Source organism: Glycine soja, chromosome 2 (genome assembly GCF_004193775.1).
Source record: "Glycine soja cultivar W05 chromosome 2, ASM419377v2, whole genome shotgun sequence".
NCBI lineage: Eukaryota > Viridiplantae > Streptophyta > Magnoliopsida > Fabales > Fabaceae > Glycine > Glycine soja.
In genome coordinates, this window is record NC_041003.1 from 12,314,219 (window position 1) to 12,332,488 (window position 18,270).

At 32.8% G+C, this 18,270-nt stretch overlaps 1 protein-coding gene across 5 annotated transcripts; it reads left to right on the forward strand.

Moving 5' to 3' along the window:
* The first annotated feature begins 10,914 nt into the window (after positions 1–10,914).
* Positions 10,915–17,640, forward strand: LOC114388091 (WPP domain-interacting tail-anchored protein 2-like). Of its 5 annotated transcripts, none has more exons than XM_028348437.1 (6): positions 10,915–11,392; positions 11,968–12,095; positions 12,771–13,349; positions 13,464–14,596; positions 15,565–15,762; positions 17,247–17,640. In XM_028348437.1, exons 3-6 carry the CDS (start codon positions 12,812–12,814, stop codon positions 17,421–17,423), a joined length of 2,046 nt encoding a protein of 681 aa, XP_028204238.1. In that variant the 5' UTR covers positions 10,915–11,392; positions 11,968–12,095; positions 12,771–12,811; the 3' UTR covers positions 17,424–17,640. The 5 variants fall into 5 exon arrangements, with proteins under 5 accessions (XP_028204238.1, XP_028204245.1, XP_028204232.1 ...); XM_028348444.1 differs by having other exon boundaries at positions 11,968–12,090; XM_028348431.1 differs by lacking the exon at positions 11,968–12,095 and having other exon boundaries at positions 10,916–11,392; positions 12,742–13,349.
* Positions 17,641–18,270: the final 630 nt, after the last annotated feature.

The following is an 18,270-nucleotide window of genomic DNA, read 5'->3' on the forward strand; positions in this document are numbered from 1 at the left end:
GAACATAATGATATTAAGTTTGATCGAAATGTATACTTGATTAGTAGGTGTGTCTTATTTTGTTGTTTTTTGGCTTGTGGATGTGGCCACAACAGAGTTAACAGTTCATTATACTATATCATTTTCTTTCTTTGTGAACAAACCCTGAGCTCTCATTAGTAGATGTGACCCTTGTTATTCCTTTTTGGCCTTGTGGATGTGACCCCAGTTAATGCCATATTATATCATCATTTTTTTCTTCTTAGTGAACAAATCTGACACTCAGGATTTGAATGAATGAATGGTAGCAAACAAAAATGCCTATTGGTTTAATCTTGTGGCAAAATGGCATGATACATATTCCTTAAAAAGTTTGATGAATTTCAAGCAGAATGCATGATTGCACTGGCTTGACGAGAGTTGAATAATTATTGCTTTCAAACTTTTTTTCCAACCCTTTTCTGGCCTCATTTCTCTGCCTAAATGTTAATTCATTCCACTGGAAAAATCAACTTTTCAAATTTGCAGAATGCACTATAGAAAATGTGCAAGGTTCTTTCTATTCCTGTACTTTATTTCTTCATTTTCATATCTCTCTTTCTCTCTAACTTGTGAAAGTAATGTAAGATATGGGGACCCCTTTCCCTGCTTCTCTTTGCTTGAACATTTTTTGTGGTAAAAGAGTACTTCAATTCCAAACTCTTTGTCCCTTGCAAGCAAATGAAAGTCTCAAAAGTTATTAAAGAGCAGACAATAAGGCATAGGTAAGACTACCTTTTGCACAAAACAGGCATATATAGTTCCTTTAAATGTGACATTTTGTTTGGTAAATGTCAATTCTCACTTACATAAGCCTTTAGCTTAATTGTACACTGGTGATTAATTGATTACTGAAATAATATATGTATGGTGGGTGGATAAAAAGACTAGCATATGTAGCCCTTCTCTTTCTCCCTAATTGTGCTGCCTACCGTGACAAACCCACCTGCATAGAAGATCTCAACTAGTGAAAGTTATGTGGGATATTAGAGATAAATTACTGTTGTTTTCCTCACTATTGTTCAAACTTGGAAGCCTAAACTTGTCGGTGTGTGGAAAATAGATAGAGATAGCAAGTGAGAGTAGAACCTTAGTGTCAATGTCATTAATGCTTAATTGGCAACAATGGACCATTTATATGACCAATGGCGCATCAATGTTATGACATATATTAGTTTTAGTCACAAGGATTTATCGATGGTGGTACTGTATTTTGGCCAGACAATTTGTCTAGTATCTGCAGCTTCTTATTTTTTCTTTATTAATGAGAAAACACTTTGTTCACCATATTTAAACTACGTGACAATCCTAATCATAAACTGTTTTTTAATGCTTATCACATATCTATTATGAGAAACCAAACAAATTATGCTTGGAGCATAAACCTCTCTGGGTTAAATTTTCTTCACATCAATGATTTTGCATGCTAGTTAGTGCATTTATGCTGTACACTTAGTCCAAAGACTTGCCCAATATTTACTTAATCTTGCAATGTAATGGATTGCACTTGGAACCTAGAAGGAATGTTATGTTCATATGATTCTTCGTTTGATATGATACAAGAAGACTAGTCCAAATTTAAGATTTGCCCCATAATTAAGGATCATTGTCAAAATCTCACCCATCATTAGCTCTTAGATTATGAAACCACATAATCATTTTGACCATATGCAACACAAATAGACCTTTTTTTTTATCCTTTTAAAAATGTTTCTCGAGTTACACAATAAGAGTAATTCACTTGAGCTAAAAACTTAAAGACTTCAAGAGAATTCGATTAATTGGTGTTGTAAAATATTCAATATCTTTTTATGTGCATGATACATTGATCAACTATTAGAATTGTTGGTTCAATAATCAAACTTCTTGTCTAAGATGAGCACAAAATTCAAGCAACATGGTCAAATATAGAATCATTTGAAGAATATGCCCATTTTGGATACAAGGTTATTTCAGTTTCTTTTTTATTGACAAATATTAGTTTATTAGTTTTTGTTAGAGGGTTTACTTAATTAGTGATTGTTCCAACACATGTTCTTTTGTTAGAAATTATTCCAACACCCCCCTTCTTTTCAACCATTAGGCTAATATATAAGTTTCAGCTTAAACAGTGATTTTAAATTAGATTCCTAATATACAATTAGGTTAAATATTCAAAATAAAATATTAACACTCATAATGATCCTATATTATTTGAATAGAATTGTTTTCCATATACAACAAGTATAATATCTTGGCCATTATCTCAGTAGCCCATCTAATGAAAAGTCACCCACATCTTTTTTTTTTTTCGGTTTTGGTGTATTCAAACGAATCTTTCTCACCAAGGTGAACCAGTGAACATTTTGACAGCAGGTTTTGTCACTTTTAATCCACCTTGGAGCTAAGCCAAGAAAATATAAGAGTCTGACTAAAATGTTTGCACGGATATATGTATTGGCAGCAACTAAAATCCAAAGGGACTTCTAGATTAGGATTGTTGAGTGCTAGGTGTAGACTTTTCAATGTCATGGACTTTCCTTAAATGGTCCAGGATAGTGACATTCTGTGCTAGCTTTAGAATCACTTCTTCATAGGAATTGGGGGTATCTTTTTTCTAAAAGATCCCCCTCATAGTTTCAACTTTCACATTAGTTCATCCATGATTTGTCTGGACTCATTTCCATGTGCTAACACAAAGCCTTCAATCATCAGCTACGTGTCCGCAACACCCTTATTTGAAGAGGGGGCTCACATGGCCACACCTCCTCACTTTTATGAGCATATATGAATGTGACATGAGGCACATATGGGTTAAGCAATGACTAGTTTGGCATAATATTTTCCACTTTAGTTACATGGTTTTTATACATAAATTTAATGCACATTTGAATGAAGACTTTGTATTCTATTTATAAAAAAGATATACATTGAAATTTATTATAGAAATTGATTCTTTTGTGAATTAGCACAAGATTCTTTTAGTTTAATAAGTAATTTTAAATATGTAGTTGTGTTAAGTATTTAGATAAAGAATTTATTATTCATCCTACTTTTATAAGATCTGAACAAGATTATATTTCATAAAGAATACATATAATTTAAAAATGAAAAAAAAAAAAAAACAAAGACACTGAATCTTTCTTTTGATTTTTTTCCTCCCTTTATAAATTCTACCTGAGTCGGTGCTCTTTTGGCCTTTTTTCGTTAAGAGGGTGGGGCAAGGGTAAAAATACATCAATAGAAGGAAAATGAATAACGAAATCCTCATTGTAACAATTGGAAATATTTGAGATCCAATGCCCAGTTACATCCTTTAACTTATAATGATTGAAGAGGTTAGTGTTGGCCTGGTGAGAATGCACTGTACTTAGCACTAACAATTTGTTTAATTTGGGTTGATTAAATCATATATGGTGGGATCCATAATCAACTAATAGTTGTAAGGATTAACCAACGCCGACGGGCTCTTAAAAATAGTATCAATATTTTTTCTTTGGTAAAACGTTCCAAGGACTTCATAGAAAAGAATGAGGAGTTCAATAAGTGAAAAAAATGAAAAATGAATACGCTTTTGGAAGTTGTGTGATCGACCATTTGGTAATAAACTATCTAAAATATGCATTTCTAAAATTTCACTTTGTGACAAAAAGGGAAAATAATATAATAAATCATCACAATACTATTTTGTAAGAACATATGATTGATGACCAATGTTGGATCTAGTGACAGGAGATTAATTTTTTTATAAAGAATTTTGGGTTTGAGTTGTGTGGCTAAAAATGTATTAAGATTTCAAATTGAACTCTTGTAAATAAAAAAATAAATATTAAGAAAGCTGTGCACTTTTAAATAGGACACTTTAATTAATTGAAGTGTAATGTGACATGAGATGCAGAAAGTATCAAACGAAACAAAATTGAGTATAATTGATGAAGGTTGCTATAAACAATGTGTTTATTGAAAATACATTTGACAAAAAAAGGCGATCCTTTTTTTTAGACTATATTAAGCTTTGAAAGTAATAGTATTTGAGCATCCATTAGCAGATATTTTTTATACAGAACAAATATAGTATACTATGACTAAAATATAAAGATACCAAATGAATTCAATTTTAAATTACTTTAATTTAACTAAAGCGTTCTACTATCTTGATAATTTATTTTATCATAGTTGTTAAATAGGATAGAATTAGCGTGTTGGACCAAATATTAGTTAGATCACCGATCTGGACAGTTTAGAAAAGTATTCATTCTTCGCGAATGCATAGAAATCAAGGTGCTCTTGGCAATTTCTCATCTGGATTCTTATGCGTGAATGAAGTTCAACAATTAATGCATTATCAAAAGTTTCCTTTTAGGGCTGTTTCATAGAAATCAAGGGCTGTTACATACGAGGACCAAAAATTTATGGGCCATGAGTGATCCAAATAAAACCAAACAAAGTCTTAAATTACAAAAACATGATCAACTACGTTGACCAAACATTTGTTTCGTGGGTTCTGACTATTGAATCGTACCCTCCAATCATATTTCGGAAAGTCCTGAATGAGATGCAATGGAATGTGCATGATTTAAATAAGAGGGTGTAAGATTCAAATGCCCTAGTATCCCCTTATATGATCAAACAACTTTCATCTATGTAGATCCTTAAATTCATATTGGGAGAAATTTTAATTCGATTAAACACTGCCTCCATTTCTTACACAAACGCTCTTAACACTGGATAGCAAGTGAAGATTTTTTAGTAAAAAAAACACGATAAACCTATTTATATGATTGAACTCAGTAGGAAATACATTTCTACAAATGCAATGTTTTTTCAAAGCCTTCACAAGTCAATTTAAAAAACCATTATAAAACAAATTCCTTCTAGTAATATTGTTTTAAAAGAGATGCTTTCCAATAAATCCTTCTAAAAAACGAGTATAAAGTTAGAATATTCAGTCCAAGGGATCGAATATTCAGTGTGAAATCTTCAATGCTTTGTAGGAGCTAAGCTCTGGTGGCTATTTGCAGGAGGAGATAAAGAGTATAAAGTTAGAATCCCCTTACCTTATGTGTCTTAAGCTTGTTTATGAGGTTTTCATTTGGTTATGCGGTGTTTCCAACATGTTAATGTGTGAAAAATACTTGTATATCCATCCCCTTGATTTGTGGGGCTCGTTGCTAAGTGCTAACGGTTTTGTGATCATCTTCTTGTGCTTCGCACCTACATTAAGTTTGATATAACAGAAGGTTCTCAACTATGAAGACTGTTGTGTTTCTACTTAGATGGTTGGGTTTTTAACTGGGAGCCTACATATGCTTTAGTAGCTCATTTGGACCTGGGTAGCCAAAGTTGGCCGAAAACATGATCTATTACCGTGTTTGCTTCCGAGTAATTGCTACTTGTCCCATTGTAATTACTTTTGGCTTTATCAAGGGGGGATCATTTTTTATTTCAAAATTATCCTTTCCATAAAATCATGACTTCGTTGAACAAAATATACAACATAATCATGAATTTGTTGTTTGAACAAAATTTGCATCCCCCTTATCACTGTAGAATCACGATTTTGTTATATACATGTATCATGAAATCTCAATTTCGTTGTATATTTTTTTATCACCAGAGTTATAATAATAAAATCATGATTTTATTGTTATATTTTTTTTTGGCACCCCCTTAACACAATGGGATCTAAATTCCATTGTTGTTTTTTTTTTCACATCACAATGAAATCTTGATTGCATTGTGATAAAACAAAAGTTAAACAACAAAATCTTGATTCCATTGTAGTGTTTTTTCAAAAATTGAAGAAAAAAATATATTTTTAGTTTTTTTATTGATTGAACACCATAACACTGCATTTATTAACTAAACATTATTTTTCTCAACTGTTAGTATGATTCACGAGAGAACAATAAATCATCTAATATAAATAACAATATGGGTTTGATGCAACTCAACACCTATGTTTGATATTCACCATATTGCTTAAAACAAGAAGAGTGTATATGTTATTGTGTATTGCAATGATGACATGATTTCATCATCTAAAATGATAATGTTTGAATATTCTAATGGTCCTAAAATCATTACAATAGGTGAGAACATGTTGCTTTATGCTTTAAGGAAAACAATTATGGACGTCATCGGAGGTTGCAAAATTTTATCTCTTCTTTTTTATCGTTAACTTGTTTACATAGGTGATGGTTGTGTTGAATATGAGTGTATGGAGCTTAAACACGACGATGATGTGGCAAAAATGTTTTCATCTTTTTGGAATTTAGTAACAAATGTCCAATTGAATTGAATGCAACTTTTGGTCGATCTTCAAATGAAATCCTTGGCCTGTTGCACCAACTAAGGAAACCAAGATAAGCTGATGAGATCATTACTTTGATGTGTGATAAATTTGTGAGGTCATGTTTTTACTGTATAAAAATTGTATGTTGTTTGCTTTTTTTAAGAAAATAAAAAAGTTTGCATTATGAGTGTTGATGTTTGTTTTGTGAATCAATTGTAGAGATCATTGTTATTACTAGGCATTGTGTTGTTTAAACGGTTAAGGAACACAAAAAAATGTGTTTGATAATGATAATAATAATAATAATAATAATAATAATAATGATGATGATGATACAATAATCATAATAATAATGATAATAATGTGTTTAAACAACAAAAAATGTACATACTACATCAAAAGATAATAATAATGATAATAATACAATAATCAGTGTCTCTACCACCTTTCTTGCCACCATTTTTGCTAGGCCTTTTCCTTGGTTTTTGTGTGTCTAAGTTGCACCCAACTGCTAAGCCTTCCTACAACAATTACAAAGCTTGATGTATGAGTTGATGATGACTCGTGCCCTTTGGCACAACTCTGAGGTCCAACAAGCTCTGCATAGCTTCTGATGCCATCTAGAATCGATCATGCAATAACAATTATAATTAGTAGTTATATTTTTAGTGACAATTTAAGAAAAAAAATCAACAAAATTCAATTTGCACTACTCGACAAGAGTAGCCTCCACCTGATATATAGTCTATCAGTGGCTGCCTAGGTTGTGGTTGTAATGGGATGGATGGTAACCTTACAGAACCACGTGGTGGTGGTCCATCCTTCGACGGAATGGTATAAGGGTGGAAAACCTTGTAAAACCAAGGTAGGAAGTCAAAGGTGCAAGCCCAAGGACCACTAGGTGGCACAACATCGCCCAAAGGAATGATATATTGTTGCCCTCTACCCACACCTTATCACAAAGTTGATGCATAAAACGAGGAGGTGGATGACGTGAAATCCTCAATACATGATCAAATTGCCTCAGCACCCTCTTCGAACGATAAGGCCACACATCAGTCTCACATATGATGAATCTAGAGAAAAAGGGTTTGTTGTGCGAAAGGCCTCACACCCCTGTTCGAATCATATGGACCCCAAACGACATCATCCATTAACAACTCATCCAATTTCTCCTTGACTGGAAGAGCACACCCGAAACCTCTCAATAGCCTTCATCTGCTGGCTATTAGGTCCTTCACATCATAATTTGTCGACTATGAATAGGCAACACTAGGCAGATGCACAAACATATATGACTCTAAAAAACATTAAAAGATAATTATAGTAGTAAAGAAAATAATAATAAAATAATTTACTTACCATGAGTAACGTCATGTAACCTCCACATTGTTTGCTGGTGTATTGGCTTCCATAGGAGAGATGATCGTAGAGGTATGTCAGTGCAACTACTCCCCATGCATACTCGTGGCAAGCATCCAGGTTGTCGATGTACATGAGGTAGGTGACATGGATGTGAGTCGAAGACTTGTTGGCAAATATCGTATTGTCAATCAAGTGCAACAAATAAGTTGTGTCAACCCAAACACACAACCCTGACTCACCATGCCAATGATACAAGTCTGCCAACCATGTCAACTTCACACTGGCACCTGCCCTTTTCGCCATTGTGGCCTTTCCTTTGTTAGAATGGCACGGTGATGCATTAGTAGCATCTTCACCGCATCTTTGTCAAAGGTGGAAGGGACATGATCAATGGGCTTGGCGGTCGTAGGCAAGTGCAGCAGACAAGACGGATCATTCAGACTAATGATCATCTATCTGACAGACAGGTGGAAAGAAGACATCTCCTGGTGTCACTTCTCTAGAAATGCATTCATAAAGTCTTTGTTTGCAGCATGATACTGCGTCGTAACAAGGTATGATAACCCTAATCGCCCCACGTAAGTCTTTACCTACAGATGGGTAGGGAACGATAACACTTGGGCACTGGGGCTGACAAACTTCACCTCTAGACACTCTTGACAGATCTAAACATGACCAACACAATGGTCTCTGTAAGATTGAATCAATGACAAATCAACTAGATCTCCTCCAAGTGGAGGTCCAATCATCTTATCAGCAGCTAGCCCTAGCCTTGGTTGTGGCTGTTGTCGTCACTAGTCAACATGACACACACATCTCCAAACTCTTTTGCATGTCATTTGATTTCTTGAGCTTTATCACCACTATCCATCAACTGTCTTTCACCCTTCTCAATGTTATTTCTCCTCACCAACTTGAGTCTCTCCCCAAACCCAATGGTGGTCCACTTGGTTGTGCCCACCTCCACCCCAATCTCCCTTCCCTTACCTTAGTTATCAATTTCTCATTGTAGAAATGTTCTCCTTACACCGACCATATCAACATCAAAATCATTATGACTTAACATACTCTTTTTTTCTCTGTTTGAATACTCGTACTCTTTTATATTTTTTTTAAAAGTTTAAACAATTCATTATATTTTTTTCAATATATATTTAATCTTTTTATGAGACTTTGACATTTTTTTACTGTCAAAGATTAAGTTTATGTTTTGAACCGTTGTGTTTTATATTATGAATTATTTAATTTAATGACATCTAAAATTAGTTTTAAATTTAAAATTAGACAACAAATATCTACAAATTTATTGTTTCATAGCAGTAACCACTTTTAGTAGACAAGAATAAGCAGAGGCAAATATACCTGACCCTAAACGGGGAGGAGGTAGGCACAAAATTTTATCTCCAATAGATATCTCGAATAAAGACAATAATGTATTATGATTTTCATATGAAATTTAATAATTTTTTGAAGTAAATAAATATTTTTTTAAAATGATAAATAAGAATTTAAAATATTAAATGTAATTAATAGTTTTAAATGTGAGTATAATTTTTTTCTTATTTAAATATATATAGAACATAATTTGTAATGAGAATTAAAATATATTTAAAAACTCACCCAAAATAATCTTATTTAAAAGAAATTTGATAAGAAATTAATAGAAATTCTTTATATAATAAAAATCCTGGTCAACATTTGTTGATAACTGATATTAATGTGTTTAAAACTTACCCAAAATAAACTTATTATTGTATATATATGTTTGTTTAAAACTGATAAAAAAATACATTTTTAGAATTAATTAATAGTGCCATTTAATTTAATGAAAATGTTTGATATAAAACAAAAACTCAAAACAAATGTTCATGGTCAAATAAAATGTTCGATTAAGTAGAGTTGAGCTTGTGATGTTTTAAACTTTACTCTTACTTGATCTAAAATTTTGATTGGATCATTTTCTTAAACTTAAACCTACCTCAATTAAGACTTGAAATATGTGTGACATTATCGGGTCAATTAATTTTTTTGGTGAATATGTGTATTATCTTGTATGAATTTTAACAAAATAAGATTCTAAATCTCTAATATACTTCTCAAAACCATATTATAATCAAAGATATATTGATGTAAATGTGATCATAACATACGAGGTTGTTGAAAATATTGATTATAAAATCGATCCCTTGCATCATATCAAATATCAAATACCAATACTCATTATCACCTTTCGTGTAAATAATGCAATAACAACACGAAAATTAAATGAAGTTAGTTGGTAAGTATAAAAGAGCTATACTACTTCTACTCCTATGAATTTACCATTAAAACTATAAAGAAGCTACAAAACCAACAAAATAAAGAATCAAATATATTTTTTATTGATTCATGATACGATGTAAACTTTACATTGAATAATAAACCTATTGGATATCTTACATGTGTCATCATCTGGAATTTTAAAAAATTAAAATAAAATTAGAAAAATAATATCTAAGTCATCTAATTTTAAGCCACTTATTTAGATTTCTCTATGTCCATCCTATCATTATATTATTTCCCCCCTCCCCCTAAGAAAAGAGAAATCAACTTTCAACATTTTGTTTATTCTTGAATTAGCTCTATCATTTAACATTTTTGCCAATATAATATCATATGATTAGTAGATAATTTTATTTGTTCAGCATGTAATCATACATTTTATTCCTGATCCATGCAATAAAAACATATCTATTCTTAGAGATCAATCCCTTAGATTCATTCACAAGTCTTAATTTATGATTACTTGATTCACCTAAAAAAAATCTTTTTTTATATTATCCGTATGATAATTTGTCCATCCCAATTCAATAAATAGACAAAGAACTTAACTGGAAAGAATATTCTGCCAATAGAAATGTCCAAGAAGTTGTTAAACAGGTTGCCAAAAATGCGTTAAGCTAGTAGCAAGAAATGGAACTCACTACTAATGAATGAGAATCAAATAATTCAGAAAGAGATGGAGCGCTTAAAATACTATTTTTGTCGTCAAGCTTTTATTAACCAAATCATCACACATTATATTTTAACAATTAAGAAAAGTCTTTCCATTCTTTAACAAAAAAAAAAAAAAGAAACAATATGAAATTGAAACATCATTTTAGCATTAACAAGAATGATAATTCTCTCTCACAATACCAAGTTGTCTGAATCGATTTTTATGGACCCACAAAGACAAAGACACTTGAGCTTTACAGTGTCCTAAGCCATTGATCTGTGTCTTATCTATCTAGTTGTGTGTACAGTGTTGTTGTTTTCTTTTTTGTTGTGTCTCGAACTCAATTATTCAAAGTCAATATCAACGGTTCAAGATCAAGTTAACGTGCACCCCAATTTAAGTCTTTGATTTTTCTTTGATTTGTCTTCCCACAGATCACAACAACGCTCTCACGCACTAGTTTGACCTCTTTGCTGTTTGCACTTTTGGTTCCTCCTCTTCCACCTCACCGATCCACACAGGTTGGAGACCAGAAAAAAAGGATAAAAAGTTACCTTTTATTTATTTATTTTGTGTTGGGGAATGAGAAAAAGTGACCCTTATATTTATATAACGGTAATTTGGAAATGAGTGGTAGTTAGGAGGCTCAGAAAGACTATCCAGCTGAATTTTGCATGTGGGGGTTTCTGTTAAGTCAAGTTTCTTCAAGATCGTTGTCAAAGTGAGGGATAGGAAGACCCAGAAGCGCTTTGAGAAAGGTATGACTCAATTTCTGAGTTCCCATTTGAGAATTTAATGTGAGTTGAGGAATTTTCTTTGAGTGGTTCCTTAGTGGAAATGGGGGAGGTCATGTTTGTTCTTTATTGTGGCATTTCATGTTTTGGAATGGTAAAGTTAGGAGCTTTGTTGAGGATACTCAATGGGGTGGGTTTGGTGTTAGAAACTTTATGTTCTGATTGATGTAAGCTGAATGTGTAGTAAAATTTTGGTGATGTCTATGTTGATGTTATGATTGATGGTTTTAGGGGGTTATCTGTCAAGGATTTCCACGGGTTGGCGGTGTTTTGTGTGTTGAATTTGTTAGAAAACTCTGGATCTCGTATGCTTTCTGTTGTTAAGATTGGAATAGATGCTTCATTTGAGGAATTAATTACCTTTCTGTTGAAATAAAAATTGTATTTTGAAATGAACTGCTATTGAGTTTAGCTTTTCTAGTGGTGATTTATGCATGTATAAAGAATGTGGAGAGGAAATGTCACGGATGTTCTCTATTTGTATGTGTGGGAGAAACATGGAAGCTTTGATTGTGGTGTTTTTTTTTGTTGTTGAGTAGATGTTGATGAATTTGGAGAGTGGAGGAAAATGCTAGTAGTGAGTTGTAGAAAAAGATGTTTCAATCTTTTTGCTTCTTGCCATACACTCTTGAGGTCTGCAGTGTCAGGAAAAGTGAGAGAAGGTGAGGTGAGGAAATTAATATAAAGATGAAATGCTACATGTTTGAGGTCTTGAAATTCATATAAAATGAAAAGGTGAACGAAAGAAACTTGTAAAAAAAACAGACTAGGTTAATTGATCCTAAAAATATAAATACCCTAATGCCATTGAAAAAAAAATCCTACAGTACCTTTTATTTTGTACTTTCTTTTATTTGCATTTCTTCAATTCCATATTCTTTTGTATACAGCAGCAATTTTTTGTCTTTCCACCGTGGAATTGAAGGGAAAAACATAAGCATACCAATGCTTTCTTTTTATGTTTTCAGTGAACACTGCCAATAAAAGAGAGCATACAAATTCTTTGCTATTCCTTCATCAATTCCCTCCTCCTCAACCTTCTATAAATGATCAAATCATTCTAGACTCTAGAGGAGTTGTGTGAACTTTAGAAGTAATCTATGCATAGGAAGTAGGAACTATAGGCCTGCTAATTACTAACTGCTAACTATTGTTGTTTTCCTTTAGCAGCATTCATTAATGTTAGAGATTCCCTTAATTAGCTAGTGAATTATACACTATCTTTTTTATTTATGTTGTTGTGTTAACACACAAAATATAGTTGTTTTGTTTCTTCCACAAAAGATCTCATTTTTACCTTACTGTTGGACCAGCGGCCTCAATAACTTGCACTTACTTTCAGGACTTCCTGCTAGTTGCTGAACCACAAGATACAGACTAGCAATGGATGAACTAGCTAATAAAATTCAAGATGAATTTTATGGTATAGATGCAGCTTTTGGAGAACCCTACTCACTGCGGGGGTTCTCAACTAAAGAAAATGATGTGCAAGAAATATCCCTGCAAGCTTTAACAGATATAGACCATCGCTTAGCCTATTTTTCGGAGAAGCTGGTGAACTTGCATGTGCTTTATATTTATCTATTGGCCGAGGAAAGTGATCTTGAAGCAATGGATTCAACGAATAACTGCATCTTGGCCAACTTATTTGAGAAGGCAATGACATTTGATCTATTGTCTGGCATTTTAGATTCTGAGGTAAGAGAGCTGGACAGTTTCATGGACACTCTCCAAGAAGAAATTGTTGATGCTCGTCATAAAATATTTTCATGCAAACATTTGACTGAGGTTTTCTTTATGATGGACAAAAAATTGCATGACTCTGAAGAGTCTGTGAAGCAGTTTCAACAGCAGTTATTGGAGTTGAAAATGCAGTCATCCCAGTTACAGAAAACCATTGAGGCTTTTCGACATGAGAATTGTAAGTTGAAATTTTTACTCAAAATATTTTTGTTCAACATATTTATTCTGAGGATACAGTCCTTTTCCAAGTTTTGGATGACTGTTTACTTTTCTTAGTCATCCATGTCAACAGGCGAAGCGGGGAAGGCCTTGAATTTATCAGGAAATGGTCAACTGACAAATGTGAAAGCAAAATCCAATGAACAGATGGTTGAACAACGAAGATATATTCTGCGAATGCTTGAGAAATCTCTAGCAAGGGAACTCGAGCTTGAAAGGAAGTTAGCAGAGTCAAGAAACAATGAAGACCTAAAGTTGAAACTCCATTACACAGAACAAGTGGCATTTTATATGGAAGAAGCTGCAGAAGTAGTTTGGGGAAGATTTCTAGAGGCAGACAATACCACAGAGGTGTTAATGGGGATTTCTAAAGGTATAATGGGACGCCTTCAAGTAACTGAGTTCAACCTCAATGGTTCTATGCAACGAGAAAATGAGCTGAGATCAAAAGTTCAAATTTTGATAGATCAACTCAAGGCTAAAGATGCTGCTTTAGAGAAGCTTGAGAAATGTAATGTTGAGAGTGTTAAGGAAAAATCTGAGGTGTTGGCTTTAAGGGAAAAGGTGAAATTTCTTGAGGAAGAGCAAAAAGAATTTGAGCTTCAGATAAATAATGTGACTGCAGAGAATGAAGCATGTCACGAACACCTAATTGAAATGGAAAATTTTGTTGACTCTTTGAAAGAAAGCATTGACATAGCAGAAAATCGGGCTGAGAGTGCAGAAGCAAAGGTTACACAGTTAACTGAGACCAACTTGGAACTTACTGAAGAGGTGAGTTTTCTTAAAGGGAGTGCCAGTACTGCAGAGAAAAAGGTTGGTTCACTTGAGAAGCAACTAAGGGAATTAGATATCCAACTACAAAATGCAAAGGCATCTTCTGAAGCAAGTCAAGAACAGCAGAACATGTTATACACAGCTATATGGGATATGGAAATATTGATTGAAGAGCTAAAATCAAAGGTTGCAAAAGCTGAAACTAATAAAGAAAGTGCTGCAGAGCAATGCTTTGTGCTGTCTGAAACTAACTTGGAACTTAATAAAGAATTGGATCTCCTTAGGTCCAGAACAGTAAGCTTGAAAACATCTTTGGATCAAGCTAGCAATACAAGATCATCAAGGGCAAAAGAAATTGATTGTAAAGCTAAGCTTATCATGGATATGGTAATGCAACTAGCCTCTGAAAGAGAGCGCATCAATAACCAGGTAATGAGTTGATAAATTTCTAATTTTGAACTCTAGCTTCGATGTTTCTTTTAACAAAAAAACTAGTATTTTGGGCCTTTAAGGATATGTGTGTACTCAATTGAGTTCCCTAGAGATTGATTTTATAAAATGAAACATTTAATTTATCCAAGTTTGGTCCTTCTGTGCTTATTTCGTGCAATTTTTTGTTATCTCAACTGGTTATGCTAGGACTGAATTGAAATGAACTAAAATATTTAATGTCTAAATTGTTGAAAATTATACCCTGCAGAACACAATTGAGAAAAGTGTAGATGACATATACCCATTACTTAGTTAGATACTATAATAATTGGAGTTAGTTAGTTAGTTGAGGGCTGGAATAATTAGAAAAATAAGGAATGTTTCCTATAAATAGGAAGAGGGGTTGAGAGGAGTAGTTAATCAATTGGAGGGTTAATATTGCGTCTAGGGAGAGTCCTGGATCTCTCGAATATCCATGAAAATTGTGCATTCTTTCTGTTCATCAATAACAGTATGTTCTTTGTGTGCTCAACCTGAACAAGTTTCTATCAGTATATTGTAAGGACCAAAATAGTTTCTCTCCATCTTTATAGTTTCCCTAGCATATTAAAATGTATCTAAGCGAATTATCTTCAGTATACCTGAATCAGAATTTCCAATCAGGACTGTAACGGTTTATGGGTAGTTATACTGAAAGGAACAAGTGGAGATAGTTAACTTTATGGTAGCCATCAGTTTTAATCTCTATATTTTGCATAATTAATATAGGGAATAAATTAGTAATTTTTCCTTGAAAGAAAGAAGGATACCCAAAAAGTAACATGATCATTTTCAAGTTATGATTGTGTATTTAGTACAAGTTTTAATTTTTCTTCAAAATAGTATGGATTTATTATTCAACTTTTGCTGAGCAATGATACACTAACAGGGATATTAACACTCTTATCACTATGTTCATCCTGCAGTTACATGCTTTAAAACAGGAAAATAAACATTTGGTAGAAAAGTTAAAGAATACTAAAATTGATGCCTCTTTAGATGCATCCAACAATGGACTAAATAACAGAAATGAAGATCAAGCTTCCAACAATGACTCGAGCAATGATAACTCTGCTAAATCATCAGATGAAGAAGGAATAGATCACTTTAATAAGACATTTCAGGCAGGTACTTTTTTTGTCATCCTAATCTCTTTAGTTGATACTTGATATGCTTATATGATGCTGATAGGTGATAGCTGGGTGTTAAATTTAATTGTTCTTTTAATGACGCTGCATGTAGGACTAATGCTTTTATTTTTACAAAACTAGTGCCTTGACAAGCATTTACATACATGCCTATCGTCTCAATCCATGTTTTTATTTTATTCAGAGAGTAAAAATTGGAAACAAAACTAGTAATAAAACCTCATAATTATTCCACTAACGGCCCACTCTTTTGGGTATGCTTTTGCATTTTATAGGTAGGGGGGACTACAGACCATACCAAAGTTTTGGTATATCATGGTTATTTCATAATTTTCGCAATTAACTGAAGCTTAACAAAATATTATCTATACCTGCATAATAAAAGAAAATGTAATACTTAACATATCATTATTCCACTTTGCTTTTTATTTTTATTTTTTCTATGTGCTAATTACATGATGCACTCTGGTTGGCCATATATGAAAGACATGATTATTTAGAACTGTATTGGTGATACATAAGTATACTTTGAGCCTTCCGGGGTTCTTCTACTTGTCCATTATTCTATTGCATGCATATTGGAATCTCTTGGTGGTACCCAAAGATGAAACATATGGTAAATGATAAAAGGAATATTCTTTTATGTATGTGATGACTGATGAGAATATAGAAACAATTGACCCTTGTTTAACCACTCCAAAGTAACTTAAAGCTAAATAGTTCTTGGCTAACACCTGATTTACCATACACAGGTAGAATTGATGAATGCATATAAGCTGTCTCTAGGTTTCTATGGTTTTCAGTTATGTTTGTTTAAGAACTTGGATGAATATGTAAGTCAATGAACTTTCTGGTCATCATTGTAGATTTTGTCTCCCATTTAGTGTTTTATTTTATTCAACAAATAACTTTACAATTATTAAGACAATATAATGTTTGTATTAATATTGGATTTCCTCTATTTCTTTATTTCTTGTCATTCATCTTTCTTTGCCTCTATAATATAATTACCCTCTCTGCCTGAATACACTAGTGGCATGACATGAGTCTACGAACCCTGGTTCTCCCTTCTCAAACTATTTTCTGCCTCTCATGCTATAATCAGAATATAAACATAAGAAAACTTACTTCGAATTTTAAATTATCTGTGAAAAGTTAAACAATTCTTATCCTGATCGCATTTGCATTCTTTAAATTAATGGTGCTTGCAATGGTAATTCACAGAATTGAGCAAAATGCCCAGCATGAATCAATAACTAGTCATTTCTCTCAATCGTTTACTTTCTACCATCATTGAAATAGCCACCCTAAATGGATTTTGTATATTGCTGTGGTCAGATCACAAAATGGAGAATTTAACCTTGCAATTGCATTGATAGAATAAAAAGCTAATTTAGAGGTCCAAACTTATTTTTGCTTAGATCCTAAAACCTTCCCCCTTTCTTGGTTTCTATTTTTAGGTGGATGAAGAAGGTGCAAGCTCCGTAACTCGAGTAACATCATCTATTTCAGCAGATAAGCCTGCAAATTGGAGAAACTTGACATTTCTTTCAGTAGCAATGTTTGTCCCACTGATTTCTGTGCTAGCCTTCTGGTGGTTTGACAAAGGAAACATTTTTCTTTCCAAAAGCTTTTGATTGCTAAGTTATGACCTAGCATATAGAAAAATTTGCTGTTTGTGCAGTTGTGCTTCCCTCAAGTCCTTAGCTTATGTATTGTTATTGTATATTCATGTGATCTTAGGTGGTTGTAAGCTAATATTATAATTGAATTGGAGGTGTGTTTCTATCATGAGTGCTGAACAAATGTAGAGTTTTGTGTTTGATAAAGGTGCAAATGATGAAGATATATGCTTAAGATGTGCAATAATCATGGAAAAATCCATTGTTGAGAGGTGTAAAAATCATGTAGAGTTAAGAAGACTAAGGGAAGTTGGATATGATGTTTGATTTTAGGTGGGTCTTCAATGCCGTTGAGGTAGTTCAGGCAAGGAGAAAGTTTGTTTAGGCAAGAGCTGTTGGAAAATATTTTTATTATAATTTAAAATTTAAAGAAAAAATATTTTCTTTTTCTCAGTCAGTTTTTCTTTTAATTCAAGATAAAAAAAAATCATATCTTTTATTCCTATCTTTTAGGAATTGTGTTTGACTGAGCCTTTAGTCTTTAGTCTTTCCGTTGGAAGCCTTTTAGCACGTTAAGATTTTTATTATGTTTGTTATTGTTTTGTCGTTGCAAGTTGTGATAAATTCGGGGCTACATATTTGGTGGTTATTTATTTTGCTTATAAATAACTCCCTTTTGAGGATAAAAAACAAAAACTAGAGACACACATACATAAAATAAACACCGGATATTTTAGCTATTTCTTATAAAATTCTATTATAAAAAAAATTGTTTTTGAGTATAGATGTTCTTTGGTTCGGAGATTCTTTGTTCCACATCATCTTGATCTTGTGAGATAAATTTTTAACAGTGAAATGTTTT

Bases quoted from the DNA above. Each gene is read 5' to 3' on its own strand.
- LOC114388091 (XM_028348437.1), top strand. From the start codon at position 12,812: ATGGATGAACTAGCTAATAAAATTCAAGATGAATTTTATGGTATAGAT. The intron at 13,350-13,463 runs GTAAGTTGAAAT...CCATGTCAACAG, and splicing joins GGCTTTTCGACATGAGAATT to GCGAAGCGGGGAAGGCCTTG. The intron at 14,597-15,564 runs GTAATGAGTTGA...TTCATCCTGCAG, and splicing joins GAGAGCGCATCAATAACCAG to TTACATGCTTTAAAACAGGA.